Source organism: Canis lupus, chromosome 13 (assembly GCF_011100685.1).
Source record: "Canis lupus familiaris isolate Mischka breed German Shepherd chromosome 13, alternate assembly UU_Cfam_GSD_1.0, whole genome shotgun sequence".
Taxonomy (NCBI): Eukaryota; Metazoa; Chordata; class Mammalia; order Carnivora; family Canidae; genus Canis; species Canis lupus.
The window spans coordinates 37,269,245-37,292,516 of NC_049234.1; the positions used below are offsets into that span (position 1 = coordinate 37,269,245).

The 23,272-nt window shown below is 68.1% G+C and overlaps 1 protein-coding gene across 1 annotated transcript in view; it reads left to right on the top strand.

The window, feature by feature from the left end:
* ADGRB1 (adhesion G protein-coupled receptor B1) overlaps nt 1-23,272 on the top strand; it is a 61,575-nt gene that overhangs the window by 15,515 nt on the left and 22,788 nt on the right. Inside the window, exons 10-18 of the mRNA XM_038555664.1 lie at nt 53-247; nt 398-466; nt 1,104-1,212; nt 2,425-2,568; nt 3,047-3,122; nt 3,884-3,986; nt 4,715-4,758; nt 8,925-8,935; nt 20,293-20,435. Of these exons, the coding sequence (XP_038411592.1) occupies nt 53-247; nt 398-466; nt 1,104-1,212; nt 2,425-2,568; nt 3,047-3,122; nt 3,884-3,986; nt 4,715-4,758; nt 8,925-8,935; nt 20,293-20,435 (894 nt within the window). The remainder of the gene's footprint in view (nt 1-52; nt 248-397; nt 467-1,103; nt 1,213-2,424; nt 2,569-3,046; nt 3,123-3,883; nt 3,987-4,714; nt 4,759-8,924; nt 8,936-20,292; nt 20,436-23,272) is intronic.

Genomic DNA, 23,272 nt, shown 5'->3' on the forward strand with positions numbered 1-23,272 from the left:
GGGGTACGTGTCCTGCAGAATCGTGGCACCCAACCCCCTCCGTCTCCCCCAGACCCGGGAGCACCTGGCGAAGGCTCAGCGTGGGCTGCCCGGGGAGGGGGTCTCCGAGGTCATCCAGACGCTGGTGGAGATCTCCCAGGACGGGACCAGCTACAGTGGGGACCTCCTCTCCACCATCGATGTCTTGAGGAACATGACTGAGATCTTCCGGAGGGCGTACTACAGCCCCACCCCTGGGGACGCGCAGGTGGGCTCCCAGGGGGCAGCCTGGGGAGGGCGCCTGGGAAGGGGAATGGGGGTCCCTGGCTCCAGCCTCAGAGCCCTGACCCTGGTCGCACACTGAGCCCTAATTCTGCTGCCTCCTCTGCTTACTGGCCTTTCTTCCTCTTCTTTCTAGAACTTTGTACAGATTATCAGCAACCTGCTGGCAGAAGAGAACCGGGACAAGTGGGAGGAGGCCCAGCTGGTATGGACACCAGTCTGGGCCCCGTGGTCAGAGCAGCAGGGCGGGCACAGGCATGTCTGTTTCCTCCCTGGGGCCCAGGCCAGCCTGGTGGGGCCCAGGGCTCGAACCCCAGCGGGACCTCTGAGCTGGTGTGACTTTGGGCTTCTGGCTCCCCACCCACCAGAGCTCAGTGGGCTCAGGGGCAGGAGTGGGCAGAGGTGTTGGCGACGTGGCACGTGTCAGAGTCACGGGGACATGGTCAGCCCCCCTTCCTCCTGGACTGACCTGGAACCTGCCACCATTCCTGACCCCGGGACAGCAGTCAGTGTAAGGACTGGGGATACCCAGAGACCCCACCCTTGTTTCCAGGCTGGGCCCCTGCCCACGAGCACAGCAGCCCCTCAGGGCTCAAGGTTGTGCTCCACAAAATGTCAGCAGACACTCTGAGGTCCAAGCCTGGTTCCCAGGGTGGGTCCGGAGCTCCTCAGTGCCCAGGGATGGGTGTCAGGACCCTGGATGGGGGGGCCGCAGGTGCAGGAGCAGAAGGCTGGGAGGCCGTGTCCCAGGCCGGGTGCAGGGGCCTTCGATGACACCCTCAGTTCACTCTGCGGTCCCCACGGCTCTGAGGCTCCCTGCCCTACCCCCACCCCGTCCCCAGATGGGTCCCAACGCCAAGGAGCTCTTCCGGCTGGTGGAGGACTTTGTGGGCGTCATCGGCTTCCGCATGAAAGACCTGCGGGACGCGTACCAGGTCACAGACAACCTGGGTGAGCCCCCGCCCGGCCCTCTCCTCAGCCCTGGGCTGCCCTCCTGCCTCAGTTTCCTCATCCACGGGAACAGGCAGCGGCTAGACACCCTCCACGGCTCTCCTCACGGCCTCATGCAGATGCGGCCCCTGCTCCATGATGACCACGGCCCATCGGGACCCCACAGGAGGACTGTGGGGTGTCTCAGCCCGAGTCCCGGGCCAGAGCCAGCCCGTACTTGCACCCCCAATGTCCTCGCTGCTCGGGACCGTGCAGCCGGCCCTTCTGTGCCTCCAACCCCAAGGGTCTCGTCAGAGGGTCTCTGGCTCTACCCAGTGTAGACGCACCCTCCAGTCTCTCAGACGGGACAGCAACCAGTGCTCGCCCCTGGGGACACAGACAGCTCCAAATGCCCCGGGGCCTGGGAGGTCAACCACCCCGCCTATCCTGCCAGACACCTGCAGCTAACGTATTCACCGGTCGTCAGCCCACATCCCACCCACACCCCGCCCCCATATGCCTACACACCCACATGCCCTTGCCTCACATCCTCTACATACCCCACATCCCACACCCCCCTTCACGTCCACGCACACTTCGTGTACCCACACGCCCCATAGGTCCACACACCGACGCGGCCCACAGGCCCATATCCCATCCACTGGGCCCCATCTCTGTCCTAGGTCTCCTGTGGGGAAGGTGCCCTGGTCCCCGGAGTGGGCCCCACAGGGTCACGGAGGGGCAAGGGTGCACGGGCAGGGGGCCCCGTGACAGCAAAGGCAGGGATGAGGTGGGAACTGGCTGGGGTGGGCTTTTGTCGGGGCAGAAGGTGGGCGAAGGCCAGGGGTAGCTGGGCACCTCCGGGGAGGCTGTGGTCCCCCGACACCTACGAGGGCAGGCCACGGGGTGCTGGGAGAGGGGACATGGGTAGGCCAGGGGAGGGGGCCAGGGAGATAGCGGGAGCCCCCCCCCCCATCCTGCGCTAGAGCCCAGGGATGCCCTGTGAGGCGGGGCCTGGGCTCCAGCAGCCCGGGGAGGAAGGGGGCCCAGGGGACAGGGACCGGAGTGCAGAAGCCACCTGCGGCCCTGTGGGGGACGGCCTGGGTCTTCACAGTGGCCGGGCTGGCCCCTGTGAGAGGCGAGGCCCCGGGACCGAGGCTCCGGTTGCTCAACGGCTGTCTGTGTGTCTGTCTGTCTGTCCCTGCTGTCTCTGGGCCGCCCCCTCTGCCCCAGTCCTTAGCATCCATAAGCTCCCAGCCAGCGGAGCCACAGACATCAGCTTCCCCATGAAGGGCTGGCGGGCCACGGGCGACTGGGCCAAGGTGCCGGAGGACAGGGTCACCGTGTCCAAGAGCGTCTTCTCCACGGGGCTGGCAGGTGAGGGGCCCCTGCGGGAGACTCAGGCCCTGGGGTCTGAGGGCCCAGCACCCACAGGCTTCCTTCTAGAGTCCGACCTGCGGCCTCAAGGGCCAGCGCTGCACTCATTTCTTCTCAGTGTTCCTGAGGTCACCCCCTCCTTCCAGGAAGCCCTCCCTGCCCTTCCGGCTTTGGGAGGCTCCTGGGCAGCCTTTGCCGAGTGCACCAACAGGCCCGGTCACCGCGGGGAGGGAAGGGGTCCACCCGGAAGCACACGGGAGCCAACGCTGGCTCCAAAGAAGAGAAGCGCACCCTGCCCGGCCCCCGGGGGTCACTTCGGGGGCCCCAGGTAGCCATGCCAGCTCTGACGGCTGTGCTGTGTGCGTGACGGGGGCGGACGTGACCCAGGAGCCCCCCCCCCCGGGCTGTGTGCTTCCCTTGCTGGAGCAAGGCCGCGGCTGAGGCGGCGGGAGAGGCTGACGGCAGTGCCCTCTTCCAGAGGCGGACGACTCGTCTGTGTTCGTGGTGGGCACCGTGCTCTACAGGAACCTGGGCAGCTTCCTGGCCCTGCAGAGGTGGGAGGCGGCGGGAGACGGGGTGCACGGGGGCCTGCGGGAGGGGCCAGGGCCGGGCTCGAGGCTGGGGTTGGTGTTAGGGTCAGGGCCGGGGTCAGGGCCAGGGTCGAGGTCAGGGCCGGGGTCAAGGTCAGGGTTGGGGTTGAGGTCAGGGGCTGGGGTCGGGGTCAGGGTCAGGGCCGGGGTCAGGGTCAGGGTTAGGGTCGGGAAGTAGGCTGGGGTGAGGCCAGGGCTGGGGTCAGGGTCAGAGCCGGGGTCAGTGTTGGGGTCAGGGTCTAGGTCCGGGCCAAGGTCGGTGTTGGGGTCAGAGTCAGGATCAGGGCCGAGGCTGGGGTCGAGGTCAGGGTCGAGGTCAGGGTCGGGGCTGGGGTCGGTGTCGGGGTCAGGGTCAAGGTCAGGGTTAGGGTCGGGAAGTAGGCTGGGGTCAGGGCTGAGGCCAGGGTCAAGGTCAGGGTTAGGGTCGGGAAGTAGGCTGGGGTCAGGGCTGAGGCCAGGGCTGGGGTCAGGGTCGGGGCCGGGCTCGGTGTTGGGGTCAGAGTCAGGATCAGGGCTGGGGCTGGGGCTGGGGTCGAGGTCAGGGTTGGGGTTAGGGCCAGGGCTGGGGTCGAGGTCAGGGTCGGGGTGGGGCCGGGGTCGGTGTCGGGGTCAGGGTCAGGGTCAGGGTCAGGGTCGGCGCCGGGGCTAGGGTCAGGGCCTGGAGGGGGACCAGGACCAGGGGAACCCCTACGCGGCCCTGACACGACCTGCCGGCTCTGCCCCAGGAACACGACCGTGCTCAACTCCAAGGTCATCTCCGTGACCGTGAAGCCCCCGCCCCGCTCCCTGCTCACGCCCTTGGAGATTGAGTTTGCCCACGTGTACAACGTGAGTGCCCTCCGTGTGCGGCTGTGCGGGCTTGATTCCTGCCCCTGATCCCACCCGGTCCCGCGGCCGCCTGGGGTGTCCCGTTAGCTCGTGTCCCTGAGACAGGCTCGGGGAGGTTTGGCTCACGGCCGGGCGATGTGGGAGGCCAACCTCAACCCACGTCTGCAGCCGCACCGGCGCTGTGGCCCCTCCTGACGGGAGTCTGCCCCGGCCGCACAGCCCCGCCAAGCCCTGCTCCCTGGGGCTCCCACCGCTCACCGGAGCCGGGGTGCACATGCCCTTGGAGCAGCTGACGGCCAGGAGGCCAAGCTGGGAGCCCAGGCCGTCACCCAGCCGGGACAGAGGGCGCCAGGCCCCGAACCCCAGGCCAGGGTCGTGGCAGGAACTGGTCCTGCTCCTTCCCACCGTGTGGCCCTGGGCAAGTTGCCGTCCCTCTCTGTGCCTGGGCTCCCCCTCACGTGTGAGCGGCAGGCTTGGTGGAGAGTCGTGGGCTCCAGCCCCACTCAGGGAGGGGTCGGGGGCTCCTTGAGACCACGCAGCTGGGGACCTCGAGGGGCCCGTTCCTTGGCCACCCTGGGCCCGTTTCCTCCTCCTCAGACCCCATCTCCGGGGGCCACAGCAGAGTCAGAATGTCCACCTAGCACGCCTGTGGGTGGCCCCTGGCAGTGACCCTCGCGCGGGCCGGTGGGGTGGCCCTGTGACCCTGACTCCTCCCCGCTCTCTCCCAGGGCACCACCAACCAGACCTGTATCCTGTGGGACGAGTCAGATGTGTAAGTTCCCGCGGACTTCGTGGCCTCTGGCCTCCAGGGTGGGCTCGGGGGAGGCTGGCCCACAGGGGAGGGCGACAGAGTCGGACTCGAGGCCGTGTCCTCCCTTCTATCCGTGTCTCACACGCTGCCTCCCTGCCCAGCTCCGGCTCTGAGGCCGCTTGAAGCCCACCCAGCCCGCCTCCCACCCTTCCCAGGAAAGAGTTGTGTAAAGGCCCCAAAGTGGGAGCAGCCTCCAGAGGAGGGTCAGAATTGGGGGACATAGGGCGGGAAAGAGGTTGGCGCTGGATCCTGGTGGGTCAGGTGAGCCTGGTGGGAGCTAGGCCTTCCCCACTGCAGGGGTCGGGGGGCCAGGCGGGTGGGCATCCCTGTCACAACCCGTCTCTCTCAGTGCAGGCGTCAGCATCCCGTACGCCTCCCGGCACCCCTTCCCCGGGCTGGCTGGAAGTGTGAGTCTGCATAGTCTGGCCCCGGCCTGGGGGTCCTTGCAGCACCCTTGTGGTCTGGGCAGTGCAGTGTTGAGTGTGTGTCCTGGGGGTTCAGGAGGGCTCCCACAGCGGCTGACCTTGCAGGGGGACTGGTGTGCCTGGCAGAGGGGGGGATTGAGATGGAAGCACACCTTGAGCCAAAATGTGGAACTTGGACGGGACAGGTGGAATGTGAGGTGTGGCTGGAAGAGCAGGTGGCTGGGGAACAGGCGGAATGGGGCCAGTTGTAGGCTGCGGTATAGGAACTCTGGAAGTTGTTGGAATGAGATCATCATCTACCCATCCATCCATCCATCCATCCATCCATCCCATCCATCCATCCATCCATCCATCCATCATGCATCCACCCCATCCATCCATCTACCCCATCCATCCACCCCATCCATCCATCCGTCCTCATCCATGTACCCATCCCTCACCCCCATCCATCCCCAACTATCCATCCACCACCTCCATCCACCCATCCATCCTCCAGGGATTACCAACCACAGACAAGGTACTTGTCTATCAGGTTTTATCCTCAACCTTGTCCTGTCCAGTGAGGAGGGGCAGTAAAGCAGGAACCTATAGGCTCCTATGAAACTGTCAGGTCATGCCACTTGCCAAGAAGTGGGACCAGATGGATCTGGTGGCAGGTGGGGTGAAGTCCCTTTTAAAGCAGGTTCGTGGGAGCCTGTCTGAGGAGATAAGGTTTGAGCAAAGGCCTGACGTCGCACCGTGCATGTGAGTGTCTGGAGACCAGCATTCTGGAAAGGGGCGGGTGGTACCAGGGCCCTGTGCCGAGGCCCTGCGGGGCCGGTCGGCAGGTTCGGTGGGCCTGTCCTGCTCCGGGCCTGGGGTGTGAGGTAGGGCCTGGGGGAGGGCTGGCGGCCTGCAGCCCCGGCAAGGGGCCCGCGGCTACGGTCATTGTCCTGTGCTTTTCTCTGGGTTTTCCGAGCGGCACAACCCCTTGGTGTAAAATGGGGCGTCTGAACAGAAAGATGAAAGAAAAAGCAAGAAAGCAGGCCCTCGCTCACAGCGCCCCAGCCGGCCCTCAGAGCTTTGCGTTCCCAGGCGGCAGGTTGCGCAGTGGCCTCCGGTCCATCGGTCCAGCCCTTCGCCGCGGCCTCCATCCCCTCCCCGGGGGGGCGGTTCAAAGGCTGCTGCAGCCCCCGGGCCACACGGTTCGTGCCTACTGGAGGGGCCTCCCACTCTCCTGACCAGGCACCAGCGTCCTGGCTCCCACAGCCGCACCACGTTGCCGTGGTCCCCTTGACGTCCGGTCCCAGGACGCTCCCAGGCTCTTGGAAGCAAACTGCCTTCCAGAGACGTGGGATTCATCCCCCTTGGCATCCCTGGGCCGCGGGCTGTGGGAGCTCTGGCCAGCCCAGAGTGCGGCCAGGCCACCGTCCCCGGAGCCCCGTGTGGCCGGGGACGGACGCGCCCTCTGGGGGCATCAGCCTCCCATCCTGGGGCCACCTCTGGCCCTGAGCTCCACCTGCCCTTCCTCTCTCGGGTGTGGGAGCCTGCGCACTGTCCCGGCGAGGCCCACCCGCCCCCGGTCACCCCGGATGCCTGGCATTGTGAAGGTTTCTGAGCCTGGGGGCCCAGGCCCCGAGGACAGAAGGGAGGTGCCAGTAGCTGTGCCACGTTTGAGGTGTGCCCCAGTCAGCGTTCGCACACGAGCTCCCCGTCTGGTCCTGGGCATGGCCCTGGGAGCCCGGCTGCACTGCGTCTGTCACCTCTGAGAAAGCCGAGCCTCCTGGAGGGGCCTGTGACTCAGCATCTGACCCAGGACTGGGCAGCCTGGGACCCACGGGGGAGGGGGGCTGTGCTGGAGAGGGCTGGCTCCACCCCCGCACCCCCCACCCCTGGTCTGCGCTGGGCACCTTCCCCTTCCATGGCCAGCTGGGGTGCTTCTCATCCCATGCGTGGGCTCAGAGGAGCCCAGGGGTTCCTAGATGACCTGACATAGGGTCCAGGGCAAGGGCCCCAAGTCGGCTTCCAGCTGTGACCTAGGAACTGAGTCTGCTGGCATGGACCTGTGTGTGCAGGGCGGCATGAGAAAGAGTGTTGCACATGTTCAGGATTGGGGGGCTTGGGGACAGGGAGCCAGTGGCCATCTGATGAGAAATAGTGATTTTCCTTCCATGACGTGATCCCTAACTGAGCCCTGTCCTGATAACAGACTTAGCCTTCACGCAAGTCACCTGCTGAGCCCTGACCTTGGTCACTCTGGGCCTGACCTTGGTCACTTGAGCCCTGACCCCTGGTCACATAATGAGCCCTGGTGAGCCTTGACTTTGGATACTCTGAGCACTTACTGTGGTCACTCTCTGAGCCCTGACCCTGGTCACACCCTAAGCCCTGACCCTGGTCACATTCTGAGCCCTGACCCTGGTCACACCCTGAGCCCTGACTCTCATCACTTTCTGAGCCCTGAGCCTGACCCCTCACACACTGAGCCCTGCCCTTGGTCATTCTAAGCCCAGACCCTCGTCACTCTCTGAGCCCTGACCCGGGTCAGATGCTGACCCCTGACCTTCATCAAATACTGAGCTTTGACCCTGGTCACACACTGAATCCTGAACCCTGCCCCTAGTTACACTCTGAGCCTTGTAGCCCTAACCTTGGTCACACAAGCCCCGACCTTCATCAAACACCGAGCCCTGACCCTGGTCACTCTCTGGCCCCAGTCACAAGCTGAACCTAACCCTAATCACACATAACCTTGACCCTGGTCACTCCCTGAGCCCTGACCTTGGTCACACTCTGGGCCCTGATCCTGGTCACATTCTGAGCCCTACCCTGGTCACTCTCTGATCCCTGACCCTGGTCACAATAGGGCCCTGGTCCTGGTCACATTCTGAGCCCTACCCTGGTCACTCTCTGATCCCTGACCCTGGTCACAATAGGGCCCTGGTCCTGGTCACTCTCTGAGCCCTGACCCTGGTCACACACTGACCCTGACCCTAATCACACCCTGAGCCCTAACCCTGATCACTCTCTGACCCCTGACCTGGTCACACTCTGGGCCCTGACCCTGGTCATGCTCTCAGCCCTGACCCTGGTCACCACTGACCCCTGACCCTGGTCACACTCTCAGCCCTAACCCCTGACCCAGGTCACACCCTGAGCCCAGACCCTGGTCACACACTGAGCCCTGACCCTGGTCGCACACTGAGCCCTGATCCTGGTCACACTCTGAGCCCTGGTCTTGGTCACTCTCTGGGCCCTAATCCTGGTCACTCTCTGATCCCCAACCCTGGTCACTATCTGGACCCTGGTCACATACTGACCCTGACCCTAATCACACACTGAGCCCTAACCCTGGTTATACTCTGATCCCTGACCCTGGTCACACTCTGGGCCCTGGTCCCATTCACACCCTGAGCCCTGACCATGGTCACACTTTCAGCCCTGACCTTGTTCACACTCTGGGCCCTGACCCTGGTCACCACTGACCCCTGACCCTGGTCACACACTGAGCCCTGATCCTGGTCACACTGGGCCCTGACCCGGTCACACTCTCAGCCCTGACCCTGGTCACACCCTGAACCCTAACCCCGGTCACACTCTGGGCCCTGGTCCTGGTGACTTTCTGGGCCCTGGACCCAGTCACTCTCTGGGCCCTGATTCCGGTCACACTCTGGGCCCTGACCCTGGTCATGCTCTGGGCCCTGGTTCCGGTTACTCTCTGAGCCCTAATCCCAGTCACTCTCTGATCCCTGACCCTGGTCACTATTGGGCCCTGGTCACACACTGACCCTGACCCTGATCACACACTGAGCCCTAACCCTGGTCACTCTTTGATCCCTGACCCTGGTCACAATCTGGGCCCTGACCCTGGTCACAGTCTGAACCTTGACCCTGGTCATACTCTGGACCCTGACTGTGTGTCTCATCTGGAACCCGTTGTGTGTGTTCACATATGTCATACGTGTGTCATATGCTTGCAGGGCCACCTCCTCTTGTAGATACTTGCGATAGTTGACCATGTGACATGCTCATCTTAGAAAAAAATGAGTCAGAGGCTTCCACCCACAGCACAGACCCTCCACCTGCCTCGCCCCCAGTTATACACACACATTTCCACACAGAGCCTTGACACCCACACTTGACATCTCTGTAAACACTGGGCCCTGACAGCTCCCTGGAGCCCCCTGCCCCGGAAGCCCAAGTTATGTGGCGGGTGCCCCCCTCCCAGCCAAAGACCCGGATCTCGGGCTCCGGAACCCCAGCTGACAGCATGGCTCGGCACCCCTCCCCCGCAGCCTCCGGCAGCCTGGCCCTGGCAGTGAGGGGGGAGTGGGAGTGCTGGCGGGTGGGGGGTCCCTGCCAAGCTCCCAGCCGTTCAGGAGGACGGGAGGACGCGTGGAGGATGGGTGACAGAGCTGATGAGGGCCCAGAGCACATCCCGGGCCTCGGTCCCGTGGTCCTGAGAAGCCGGCTCCTGGCCTCCCCCTCAGGCAGCTGCTCAGTTAGAGCATGAAAGTCGGAGCTGGTGGGATCCGGGACCGGACCGTCCGCTCTGCGGCCGGCACGTAGGGCCGCCGGGCCCGTGTGGTGAGCAGGCGGGGGGCAGGCACTCCCCGCAGTGCTCCTCCTGCCCAGCCGGCGCTCGGGGGTGTCTGCTGGGGGCCAGGCCTGTGAGGGCCGGGAGGGGCAGGGTCGGGGCGCCGGGTGGGGGCTTCCCTTACTGGTGGCTCTGGGCCCCGACTCCCTGCCGGGCGGACGCTGGGCTGGTGGAGAGGGTGGCGGCCTGCACACTCCGTGGGGCTCTCTCCTTGCAGCCTGACCCCGCCGGGCTCTGCAGATTCCCACCCCCCCCCCCCCCCCCCCCGTGTGCAGGGAGACCGGCCCAGGATGCCAAGCGGCCAGCGGGGTCGCCCTCAGGTCCCTGCTGCAGACCCCGGCCGGCCCCTCCGCGGGCCCCTGCCCTTGTGCCCGGTCCCTTTAAGAGCCTCGCCCCCACCCTTGGTTTCCTTGGAGAGGGCAGCGAGGGGCAGGCCGAGGGGAGGGGAGCGGAAGGGAGAGTTGGCAGGGTCCTAGGTCCCTGTGGGCTGCTTCCCAGCTGAGTCTCCCAGGAAGGCTGGTTTCTGCTGGGGACGGAGGAGGGCGGAAGGGAGGGGGAGGGGACAGGAGACCACCCCCTCCGCAGCCCCTACCCCTGCTCTGAGGCTTTGCCCTTGGGGGCAAGGTGGTGCCAGAGCCCCCAGGGGACCTGCCCTCTCCTGCAGGGGCTGCTGAGCCCACCCGCCTGTCTCCTCGCAGGGCTGGGAGCTGGAGGGCACAGACAAGGCCACAAGGTCATGGCCCGCGACGGCTGCCGTGCTCTGAACCCGGGGTGGGGCCGTGGGCACCCCCCACCGCCCCCTGGCTGACAGCCCGGCGCCCCCAGCCACTGCCCACCACCCCGTGGCCCCCCGGCTGCCATCATCCTCAGGGCAGCGGGGACAATTAGCCTGTTGGCCCTGTGTGGCCCCTGCGCCCAGTTGTGCTGCAGCCCCAGTCACCACCTGGCCCGGAGGCCTTCTCGGCCACGATCCTACACCCACATTCCCGTCCCGGCGGCGATCCTACACCCACGCTCCCATCCACTACTGCCCAGCTCTGACGCCAGCTAGCCAGGAGGCCATGTGTCCTCCTGTGTGCCCCTCCCGGGGCAGGGCCTGGGTCCCATCCACTGTCCACGCGCTTCCGCTGATGGAGACACACAGTGAACCCATGGGAGGTGACAAGGCCGCTGGAATGGGCCCCACTGGGACCGCGTTCCCATCCTCGGGGGCTGGGGATTTACCCACTCAGTGCCTAAGCACATCTCACCCGAACCTAGCACCCAGTGTGGTGTGACCTTGGTGGCAGTGTCCTGCCATCAGGGTGTCCCCATGCCACCTGCCCAGCAGGATGTCCACCAGGATGAGCCCACCCCCTCTGCGCCCTCACATACAGGTCAGTGGCCCCCGGGGAGGGCAGAGGCCAAAGAAGCTGAGCCTGCCCTGGACATGGCTTCGAGTTGTCCCCCTGGGGTGACTGCTTGGGCCTGTGTCCCAAGGGCCAGGGTCTGTTGGGTCCTCAAGCCACACTCGGCTGGTCAGGACGGCTCCTCGCTCCAGCTCGGGAATCCCTGGCTCTGCTCACACTGGACGGGCAAGCCCTGGCCTCAGTTTCCTTGACTGTACACTGGACCAAATGAGGGCCCACCACCACCCAGTCTGCGAGGGTGTCACCCAGCCCCCGGCCCCCACCACGCTCCCCAGGCCGTGGTGAAGAGCGGGACTGGCCCCAGCCGCCCACCCTGCCCTGCCCCTCTCCCCGCTTTCCTCTTGTTCTGCTAGAAAAAGCAGCCACTTGCTCCTGGCCTGTGATGGACACGGCGAGGCCTGTCGGAGAGGGAGCTTTGGCAGAGGATCGGGGTGGAGTCTGGCCCCGTTGGGGGGGTCAGATGTGCACCAGGCCTGGGCGTGCTGCTGTGGAGGGCACATCTTGGGGTGGGGGCCTTTCCTAGATGGAGCGTCAGGGCACACGAGCCTCCCTCCGCTCTGCGTCCAGCCGTGACTGACTGCCCCTGCGTCTGTCCTGTGGCTGGGGGTGTGGCCCTGTGAGCGGAGCGTCCACGGAGACTCGAGGGTGACGGGCCGGGTGGCCAGTCAGGGAGGGGAGGCCCCTGAGCTCACAGATCCGCCAGAGTGGGCCCTGGGGCTTGGCGTCAGGGCATGCCTGCCAGTGGGGGGGACAAATTGAGTCCACTCTGTTGTCCCTGGTCATGTGGCTGAGTGGCCAGAGACCTTGGACGAGGGGCTCGGGGCCGGGCGGGGCCGTTGCCATCAGCAACGAGGCCAGGCCCACTGCAGGTGGGACCCCAGCAGCACCCCCACCCCACAGACCCTGCAGCACCAGCCTGTGCTGGGCTCTGGCTCGGGGAGGGGAGGCCAGAGCTGCCCTCAGGGAGGAGGAGGTAAACCCACAGGGACCCCAGTGCTGGGCACTAGGATCCTGGGCAGCACCGGGAAGTGACGGGGGGTGTGCCCCGGAGTGCAGGGGAACACAGCAGGGCACTCTGGGAGGGGCCTGGGCCTGGCCAGCAGAGCTGCTTTAGGGTGCCCCCCCCGCAGGGGTTCTGTTAACCCATTGTCTGCCCCCCCGGGGGCACCGCGCCCCAAGTCTGCACTCATACTGGTGCCCGGCAACGCGGAGAGGGCTCCCAGGAGCCCTGGGCCCCAGGAGGAGGGGTCAGCGCTGGGGGCTGCCCGCTGCCCCGGGCTGTGCTCACCTCTGTTCCTGCAGGGACGGCCTGGCCCCATCCTGCCGCCTCCCAGGCCCACTCCTCGGGCCCCGGCCCCCTGCCCGCACTGTCCTAGCAGTGTCACCGCTCAGGGCCTCTCTGAAGCCACACCCCTGTGTCTAGAGGGGCTGCCCCGGGCCTGCCCTGTGCTGTAGCTGGGCAGGTGGGGGGCGCAGGGGTCCCACCTGCAGTGGGCCTGGCCTCGAGTCTCGGTCCCACTCCTGACCAGTGGGGTTATTGGGGGCGCACCCTTCATCTCCTTGGGACTCAGTTTCCACATGTGTCAAATGGGGCTGCTGCATGTCAAGTACAGGCCGTGGAGCAGGAAATGCTCGGCCCATAGGCAGCTTCCTCGCCCCTCCTCCGGGAAGCCTGCGGGGAGACCCCTCCTGGGCCCACACTGTGCCCAGTGGGGAGGCACCTGCCGGCGTGGAGAGGGCCGCGGAGGGGGCTTCCTGGTGCCCAGTGGGAGCCCACCCGGGAGCGGGCAGTGGAGGCCCTGTGGGTCCAAGAGCGGCTCCGGCAAAGGGACTGAGGCAGGGGTCCCCGGGCTGGACTTGCAGGCGCGCGGGCATCCTCCTCCCGAGGGCACTGGCCTCGCTCTCCCGGGCTGTGCGACTGCTCGCTCTGAGGCTGAGGCCGCCCGGTCTTCACCCCGCGCCCCAGGCGGCCCCGCACCCCCGCTGTGGCCCCGGGGCCAGTGCCGCCCACCTGTAAGGCGCTGACGCCAGACACCAAGGGACTCCCGGGGGTGTCAGTGAGGCCGCGGGGACCGTGGCTGTACCTCCTCCCTGGGCCTCAGTGCAGAGGCCCCTGGAAGCAGGAAGTGGGATGACCTGGAGGTCACCGATCACCAGGTGAACTGCGAGACGCCTGGACGGTGGGGGCGTGACGGGCGCGGGGAAGGTATGGCAGGCCACCCGCATGCCGTCATGCACAGGCAGGGATGGTGGGGCCTCTGACAAGATGGGTTCCGTCTACACAGTGGCCCAGATGCGGCAGGCGCCGCGGAAGCCTCGCTGGTGAGAGCTGGTAGCAGGGTTGGCAGCCAGCGTGAATCTCAGCAACGGTCACGGTGCTGGTTCTGAGGTGGTGATGCAGCCACCGTTAGGCTGTGACGGATGTGGCGGTGATGCCGGTGACCGTGGCGGCACAGCGAGCGTGGGGCAGTGGTGGTAGTGATGGTGGTGTTGGCGCCGTGACGGAGTGGACGGTGGCGATGGCAGGAGCCGTGTGGACAGTGACGGTGACAGTGTGACTGAGTGGTGACGGCAGTGGCGGCGGTCCTGTGACCGAGCATGGATGTGCGGCTGAGGATGCTTCTGAGAGCGGCCGTGATGGTGACGGAGTAGTGTGGCGGCAACGTGGCGATGACGGTGGTGTTGCCGATCACATCGTGGCGGTGGCGGTGGCGAGGGTGGCAGTGATGGCAGCGAATGCGGTATTGGGGGCGTCGACGGTAGCGACTGTGTTGACCTTGGTGGTTTTGGGGGTAGCTGTGTGGGTGGAGATGGTGGTGGCACTGAGGGCAGTGCGGGGATGGCTGAGCTCCCAGGGGACCTGCAGGCCCCTCCCCGTGAGAACCAGGACACGCCCGTGGCCCAGGCGGTGAGGCGGACAGGGTCAGATGTCACCCAGACTGAGAAGAAGGGCGAGGGGAGAGGGGAGGGAGGCTGGCGAGGCCGCGGCAATCTGGGAGGTGGCGAGGCTGGGCCGGCCGCCACAGTGGGCAGGTTTGGGGACACTCAGCACGGGGCCCAGCAGAGGCTGGCCGGGGAGGGGCCTCCGGGTGGGCAAGGGAGCACCCCCGTGGTTGGAGCGTGAGGGCGTGGGAGGTGACAGGCTCAGGCGGGATCCCAGGGTGCAGGTCTCTGAGCTGGGAGGGTCAGGAGGGGCAGCAGGGTCAGCAGGACCCGGCCCTCTCAGGCCAGGTCACCTCCTTGCAGGGCTGGGGAGCCCGGGGTCCCACCCTGTCCAGGCGACCGTCTGCCCAGGGCGGGTGGAGGGGGAGAGAACAGAGCCACACCACAGGGCCAGCCAGGTTTCCAGGTGGGGATGGGCCTGCGGCTGAAGCCGTGAATCGCAGGGTGGCTGGTGCGCAGGTGGGGGCAGGAGGGGGGCCCAGGTGGGGGTGAGGAGGGGTCACTGGGTGGGGGTGAGGAAGGGGGGCCCAGGTGGGGGCAAAGAGTGGGGGGCAAGGAGGGGGGCCCTGGGCAGGAACACAGGCCTCAGGGGCCCAGGGCTCACCCGGCAGCTTGCTCAGCGAGACCCAGGTCGGGCATCCGTGCCCAGATCCACGGGGCACAGACATCGGGGTCCCTCAGGACCACAGGTCCCGCCCCCAGCCCTGAGCCCGTGGGCTCTCCCCAGCATGGCAGGGGCCCTGGGCAACCCCGAAGGACCAGCAGAGTCAGCCGGGGGACGGGGGGACGGGAGGGCGTGCGGTCAGAGGCACCGGCCAGGATCAAGGCCTGACGGAGATGGCGCCTGCGTGCTGGGTCGCCGCTGGTTCCGACTGGGCTGGCGTGCGCAGGCAGGTCCAGCGGGGCCTGGGGGTGGGAGTCTTGAGGCGCTGCCGGGTGAGGTAGGACCCCAGGGAGGGGTCCCGGCACGGAAGCAGGCCAGGACCAGATGGAGGGTCAGGTGCAGCGCTCAGGAATTCACGGGCCATCCAGGCAGGCTCCCTGGGGGAGGAGACCGAGCACAGGCCCCGACCTGTGGCTCCGAGGTCAGTGGCAGAGGCGGGAGGTGGGCCTTCTGATGGATGAAGCTCCACTTAGCAGGGCCCGGGCCTCGGGTGCTTGGCGCGGGAAGCACAAGTGGAGGCCAGGCTGAAAGGCCTCGAGGCGCTTCTGGAAGCCCCTGCCCACTGCCGCGTCCCCTGTGGGGTGTGCTGTGCCCACTCCAGCTTTTTTCTGTTGTGTGGGAGGCTACCTATGAGTCATTCACACTCCAGTGTGAATTAGCCCATCAAACCCCAGGAGACCCTGACGGTTATAGTCTCGTAATAGACCCGAGTCGTGGGCCGGCAGGAGGCATGAATGCGGCAAATGCCCTGGTTCGGTGGGTGGACGTGGACGCGGGGGGCGGCTCTCAGCACGCCCTCCGTGTCCCCCTCCCCTCTTGTACCGTGAGCGTGCCAGGCCCCTGGGCGCCGTGTCCCTGCGTCTCCCTGACGGCGTGCTGGCTGAGGATTGGGGCCCGCTTCACGGGGAAGGCGGCTCAGCTCCCAGGGACCAGGATGGGATCTGCCCAAGCGGGGAGCAGGCCTTGCTGCCCTGTCCCTCCTTGTTAGGCCGGGACCGGCCAGGAGGCAGGGGGGGCCCCGGGCCGAGCCTCCCCCCAGGGTCTCGGACGCACCCTGGAGAGGAGCCAAGCTGGGACCAGGCTCATGGCAGCGGCCTCTCCTCCCTGAGTGGGGATGCGGGGACGCGGGGACGCGGGGGCAAGGCGATGGCCCCATGCTGCATGCTCAGTGTGGGACTAGGCGGGGCTTGTGCCGGGAGCCGGGCCTGCAGCCTGAACGCGGCCACAGGGGAGCCCCCGAAGGGCAGAGTGTTGCGGTCCGATCAGGGGGTGGACGGGCCCCTCAGCGAGGAGGGGGCCGTGGGAGGTTTGGGCAGAGGACAGCATGGCTGGCCCGCTGCAGCGGTGGCCCTGGGCTGCGGGGCCGACCGGTGAGGCCAGGGGGGCAGCAGCCACTGGCCCCTGGGGTCCCCCCAGGGTAGTGCCATGGAGCGGGGCAGCGGTCAGACCCCCAGGGCCTCATGCAAGGAGGCAGGTGGGGCCTGCGGGCCGGTGTGGGGGGGAGCGTGGGGCAGCGGAGGTTTGGAGGGCGGAGGGGCTGGCTGCCAGGTCCTGGCTGGTGCCCCCAGGGCTGTGCCAGCAGCAAGGCGAGCGCGCTGGGCCTGGGCCTGCCCTCCCAGAGGATAGTGCGGGAGGGGACCCTGAGGCCGTGAGCAGGGACCCCAGATACGGAGGCTGTGGGTCAGGGTGGCCTCTCTGCAGGACCCGGGAGCTGGCCGTGGCCACGGAGGCCGCGGAGGCAGGACCAGCCTGGCCTCCAGCACGTCAGGTGCCCTGAGGGGGGAGGCATGGCTCTGCCCTGGGAGCCCTGGTCTGAAGGGCCTGGGTGGTGGGGAGCTCAGGCAGGGAGGGGCTCCCGCTCTGACCGCTGGGTCCCCCTGCCCTCCTGGCCCTGGGAGCTGCCATGGCCCAGCTCCTTCCCTCGCCCTGGACCTGGAGGGGAGGAGGAGCAGGTGTCACTGACCCAGATTCCCGCGGCCTGGGCTCTGGGAGGTGGGGGGTTGGCTCCATGACCCAGATACTCCACGTTTCTGAAGCTCAGACAGGAGGCAGCGAATGGTCTCCCAATGCCGTTGTCGTGTGCGAGAGGGAGTGACCTGCCTGTGGTGTGGAGATGGGAGCAGGTGTCTCCGGAGCAGGAAGGATTTCAGTCAGATATGGGAAGGACTTCCAGGCGTTGGGGTGTCAGGGGATGCGTCCTGGAGGTTTTGCTGAAAGGAGGACAGAGATTCCCTGGCCTTTCCCAGGTCACGGGTGCCGAAGATGGGGTCAGGGACCGCCTACCCGCCTATCTTGCTGGGCTAACCACCTGAGCACCCTGCCTTGGCCGAGCTCTCTTCCGGGCCTGGGGCGGGCAGCTGGGGCAGGTGCCCCTCTCTGCTCTGGGTGTCAGGTTACCCTCAAGGGGAGGGTCATTCGAGGTCCGTCTTCGGAATCCAGCGGTTCACAGTGGTGCCTGGAGCGGGTGTCACACGGGTAAAACTTGTCGTCCTGGCCCTGCTGCCGCCTGCCGCGTAGCCCTGAGTGAGAGCACCGGCTCTGAGCAGCGTGCTGACCTAGGGGGGCTGCACCTACGCGGGGGGCCCAGGGGCTGTTGCAGAGCTTCAGTGATAAAAGGCACAGGAAGCCGGTGACTGAGGTGTGGGAGGAGCAAGGAGGGGGTGGCCGGGCTGTGTGCCAGGCCCGACCGCGCTCCCCGACACAGGCCTGGAGGTCTGCTGGGCCCTAGCGAGCAGGAGTCAGGGACAGGGGAGCCCAGGGCTCCCGCACTGCAGTCCCCACCCGGGTCGCGACGCGCCCCCACACCCACCGTGCAGGTCTGGGCACCTGCCAGAGCGGCCCCAGCTGCCTGCCCACCCCCACAGCCGGTTCTTGGGACCTGGGGAACGGGGCGATGCTTCCCTGTGCCCTTCAGGCCTGAGGCTGCAGGGCGGGCAACATGGGCAGCGGCCCCTTGCCCGACCCCTCCTCTGGGAGGCCGATAAGCTGATTAGCGTCCTCGTCGGGAGCCCCGAGGGGCCAGCCACCAGCCTGCGCTGGCATTGTCCCAGGAGGTGGCCTGCAGCGCTCAGCCTGGCGCCCTGCAGACCCGCCAGCACGGGCTGGGAACCTGCCAGGCTGCTGGCCCCAGCCAGCCCGGCTCCCCTCAGCCCGGGCCTCGGGGTGCCGTCCCCTCCCTGTCCTCCCCAGCCGGACAGCTGGGTTCTGGATGCCACCCCCCACCCCACCCCCGCTGCAGCTTCGTTCAAAGGAGGAGAGCGGAGGCAGTGTCCCTGCCTGCATCCTGAGAAGCACAGCTGTGATTTGAACCCAGGCCTGGCTGGCCACGAACTCCTGTTCTCAGGAGCAGCGGCGGGGCTGACGCCCTGGGCCGGTGGGCAGCTAAGAGAGGGGTGCCCTGCCTGCAGACAGCAGCGGCCTGCAGGACTCCTCCCCGGAGCGGGCGGTGTTTGGCGTCTGCTGGCCTGTGCTGTGCTGGCTGGCGCGGCGTGCGGTCAGTGGCTCGGGCAGGCAGGGCTGCGGCCTCACATGCAGCGGGGGCCGGGCAGGGGCACAGTGGGCGGCAGCAGGGCTGGGGGGCGAGGGGAGAGCGTGAGGGGGCAGCGCCAGGGCAGCCCAGCGAGGCCCTGCTAAACCTCTGACCAAGGACAAGGGGAGGCCCAGGCTGGGCCTGGGTGTCCCTGGGAGCTCCGGGGTCTCCGGGACCCCGCAGTCCCTTTGCATCCCTTCCATTGTCCAGGTCCTGCTTCTGCTTGGTGGTCAGTGTTCTTTCCTTCCCCGGAGGAGGGAAGAGGAGGAGGAGGGCCTCTGCCGGGGCCTTGCTAGGCTTTGACTTTGGCTGTACCCTGTGCCCCTCTGTGGCCCTTGGCTACTTTGCATTTGTTTTAAGGAAGGCCCCTAAAATGGATGAGCTTTGAGCTCCCCAATCCTGGGCCCTTTGGGCTCAGGCCACAGCACCTGTGAGAGGGATTCCCTGTCTTCTCACTGTACTCTGGAGACCCCGGAGACAGGGCACACGGGCTGGAGTGCGGGCTTGGGGGTGCCTCCAGGGCCATGGAACCCCATGCACCCCACAGAGCCTGGGGCTAGCTCCGGGCCTTCAAACTCTGCCGTACGGCCCCCGGGAACTGGGCTAGCCCCTCGGGCGGGTCCTCCTCTGTAGGAAGGGGCAGGTCTGTCCCCCCTGCCCCCCCCCCCCCCCCCCCCCCCCCCCTGAGAGAGGGGAATCAGAGCAAGGCTTGGCCTGGAATACATCCCTTCTCCCCGGGGGCCTGAAGCTCAGAAGGGGATTGTGTAACATCTCCAATTGAACAGAACCACCGTGGGGCTCTCAGATCCCAGCGGCTGGTGATCCTAAACCCTCCTGCAGGCGCACACAGACACGCAAGCGCTGTGCCGGGCGCCTCGCGGGGGTGCGCCCACTGCGTCCTCTGGACTGTCCTCCCCATTTTAGAGCTCAGGAAACTGGAGCTAGGGGTGAGGATAGGTAACTTCCTGAGGTGACAGGGTGGGCGGGGGGGGGGGGGCGCGGGGTGACCATGGCTGGCCGTTTGCAAACCCAAGGGTTGAGCGGCGCGGCCCTGTCCGGGTCTGTGTCTGTGCGCCGGGTCGGGGCTCCCCTGGGGAGCGCACTGGGCAGGGAGCTGGGCCCCCCCGCCTGCAGGCACCCCGAAGGGCCCGGGTGGGGACAGTCCGGCTGAGGCCCTGGACAGCTCCGTGGTGCTGGCGCTGAGAGGCCCTGAAGCTGCAGGGGAGTGTAGGGCAGGCCCCGGGCAGCCCCTGGCTGCAGCGCCCCTTGATTTCCCCCGCGTCCTGGGAGCAGGCGCCGGCTGCGGCCTGGTTCCAGGAGGCCTGCGGGTGCGGGTGCGGGTGCGGGTCCTGACCTGCGGGCCTTCCATCTGCGCCTACCCAGGGGCGCCCTCCTGGACCCCGGGCGGCCGGGCCAGCGGGTGAGCCTGCCCGGGCCGGCCGCTGTGGGTGGCCCGACACCCCCAAGTTCCTGGGTGGGTGGGCTGGCCTGGCTGGGGGGTGCCCCGGGGTGCCCGCTCCGGCCCCGTGGAAGTGGAGGGGCGCCCCGTGGGCCTCGGGTGGCTGCAGGGCGGGGCGGGGCGGCCCCAAGGTCACCGCGGGGCTCGGGCTCGGGGCTCGGGGCTCGGGGCTCGGGGCTCCGGCCCCTCCCGGCGCGCCCCCGCCCGCCCCGCCCGCGGGCTCCTGGGCTCGCTCGGGCTCGGGCTCGGGCTCGGGCTCGGGCTCGGGCTCGGCGGGGGAGGGGGCGGGGCGGGCGCGGGGCCAGGGCTCGCTCCGCGGGCTCCCGAGACGCGCTCCGCGGGCCGGCGGCGGCCATGGGGCGCGGGGCGCGGGGCGCGCGGGGGGCGCGGGGCGCGGGGCGCGGGGGGCGCGGGGGGCGCAGGGCCGGGCCGCCGCCGCCGCCGCTCACGCCGCGCTGTCCCCCGCCCGCCCCGTGTGTCCCGCCCCCAGGCCGTCCGCCCCCCGCCCCCCCGCAGCTCGGGCCCTGGTCGTGGCGCGGCTGCCGCACGGTGCCCCTCGACGCCCTCCGGACGCGCTGCCTCTGTGACCGGCTCTCCACCTTCGCCATCTTAGCCCAGCTCAGCGCCGACGCGGTGAGACCCCGGCCGGGACGCGGGGGCGGGGGGGGGGGGGGGGGGGGAGGGGAGGGGGAGGGGCGGGCGCTTCCGGCGAGGGCGGCGCGGGGGGAGGGGGACGGCCGGGACCCGGGACCCAGGACCCACCCCGCCCGGCCCCCCCGCCCGCCTGTCGCCCGTGGCCTGGCCCCACGCCGGGGAGGGGCAGGGGGGGCGCAGGGGCAGGGGAGGGGCAGGCGGGGGCAGCGGGGACTTGGCAGCGGCTGGCGATGAGGGGCCGGGCACCCCCGCCCCCTGCCCCCCTCCCCCCTCCCCCCTCCCCCCTCCCCGGGACCGACGCGCGAGTCTCCCCCACTCTCCTTGGGAGCCTGGGACCTCGGAGGGCGCCGGTCTCAGGGGAGCCGGCAGGCCAGGCCCAGGCTTTTGGGGCCGGGGAGGGCTTGGCCCGGCGGAGCTGGCACAGCGCGGCACTTGGTGGGTGCTGCGCCCCCGGCTGGGGGACCAGGCTCTGGCCTGCCGGGCAGAGGGAGAGGAAGGAGCTGCCACCTTGTGGGAGACCTTCCCCACCCTCCTCAGTGGACTCTGGTCTTCGGAGGCGGCTGTGACCCCAGGTCAGGGTCCTGGGGGGTGCTGAGGGGGGCTGAGGGAGGCTGGATCTGGCCCAGGCCCACAGCCCTGCCGGGGAGGGCCCCATCATCTCAGGGGCCTCCTTTCTGTTCCCGAGATTCTTGTGGGGGCTGCTGGTTTCTATGGTGACGGCATCTGGGGCCAGCTCCCTGGCTGGGGCCCTGGGTGCTGGGCTGGCCCACGGGGGCTGATGGGCTGTCCTGGGGAGCCCCCTCCAGCCCCCGAGGCCCCCGAGGAGGGAAGGGGCCAGGGTTTTCGCCCACTGAGACCCTGAGCCAGGCCCGGGTGCAAGGATCATTGAGCAGCACATGCGGAGCCCGGACCGGGGAGGGGGACGTGGCTCTCCTGGGCGTTCGGGGCAGCTGCTGTCATCAAAGGGGGCAGCACAGCTGTGCCTTCAGGGAACCCTGGGTTTGTCGTGGAAGATGGCTCCAGGCCTGAGAACATCCTGCCCACAGCCCCTTTGTCCAGCGGGACAGGGGGAGGGAGGGCAGGTCGTCAGCCAGGGTCCCCCGTGGGGGCAGAGCTCCACAGGACCTTAGAGGTCATTGCTACTTAAACCTCCCCTTGGCGGGCAGGGAGACTGAGGCCAGAGGAGGGTGCCTTGCTCAAGGTCTCGGGGCAAGTCTGGCTGGATGGGGGTCTGTGCTCTCGGCCCTGACCTCGGTGCCCTCTCCTCATCCTGCTGTCCCTGCGACAGCGTGTTGGTGGTGTTGGTTCTGGGGGAGAGCCTGAAGGCAGCAGCAAGGCCATCCTGGGGGCTCCCTGTAAGAGGCGGCTCTCTGCGTAGGTGGCCGGCGGTGCTAAAGCAGCAGGCTTCTTGTGCACAGGGGAGCCTCCAGTGGGGCTGGGGGCTTCCTGAGTCCCTACGAGGCCAGAGCAAGCAGGGCAGGGCCCAGCCTCGGTCCCTAGGTGGCCGCTCATCCCTCGGAGCGGGAGGAGGAAGGACCGGACAGGGTAGTGTCCTGGTGTAGGGTTAGTGTCAAAACGCCGGCTTGTCCCTTACACCCAGCAACTCCAGCCTCCTGCCCCCTCCCCTGTAGGACAGAGCGGTCGTGTGTCCCTCGGGGTGGCTCTGCGGGGTGGGCCACCCGAGGGGCCAGCGCAGGCTGCAGGCAGTGCCGTCCACGGCCGGGGCCCGAGCCCCGGGTAAGCTCTGGCACGGAGGCCGGCTTCGGTGAGGGGGAGGCCGGCCGATGCTGGTGAGACCGGGAGCGGGAGGCTTGGGGCCCAGGGCCTCTCTGGAAGGCTGGCCTGCGCCCGCAGCCGCCAGGGCCAAGCGTTTGGGCCCCTGTGCCGGGGTGGGCAGGTGAGGGCTCCGCCGGTCTGTGGGAGCTGGCAGTTCTGTTTGGCAGGGGGGTGGCAGCTGTGGTTGGGGACCCCTGGTGTCAGCGTGTGTCGGGGCCCACCCATGCCCCAAGGGAGCTGAGGCTGCAGTAGAGCAGCGCGCGGTGCCCAGGGTCACCCCGTGGCCAAGGGGCTGAGGGCCAGCTGCCCCGCCGCCGTGGGCCTTGGGCTCCTGGTCCATGAGACGGTGTAGCCGGGGGCCCTGCCTGATGGTGGGACCCCGCCGTGGGCGCGGGCATGAGCTCGGAGCCTGAGTGCCAGGGGGGCCAGGGTGGGCTCTGTCCCCTGCCCTGGGAGCTCCTGTCCCGGCCCGCTCTGGCCCCAGGGACAGCTGACCCAGAGGCGCTGGGTGGGAGGGGCATGAGGGGGACGTAGCTGTCATGCAGCCCGTCGTCTGCGCTAACACTCATGAGGGGCTGGGCCGGGGCCTGTGCCAGACCTCAGTCCTACCCTAGAGGAGCACGGGGTATGACGGGGAAGACAGACATGTGTCCGCACAAGCCTGCGAAGCCCAGGCCGCGGAGACAGATGCTCTGGGGGCACAGCCACAGCTTCCTTCCCTCCCTGGGGGCGGCATGAGGAGGAGGTGTGGAGCGGGGTCCTGAGGGGTGAATAGGAGTTCACCAGCTGAGCTTCGTGGAGAGGACGGATGGTCACGCCAGTGGAGGTGAGGAGGGCAGGAGACAGGTGGGGCTCCGAGGGCAGGGCAGGGGCGCGGGCACTGCCGGAAGGCCAGGGACAGTGGAGCTGCATCCCGAAGGCAGCGGGGAGTGGGGTGGCGGGGGGGATAGCAGGGAACGGTGGTGGGACTGGGCCTTGGAGGGGTCCCAGTGGCGGTGAGGGCAGGATAACCCCACCGGCAGGTGGTGGCCAGGCCTGGG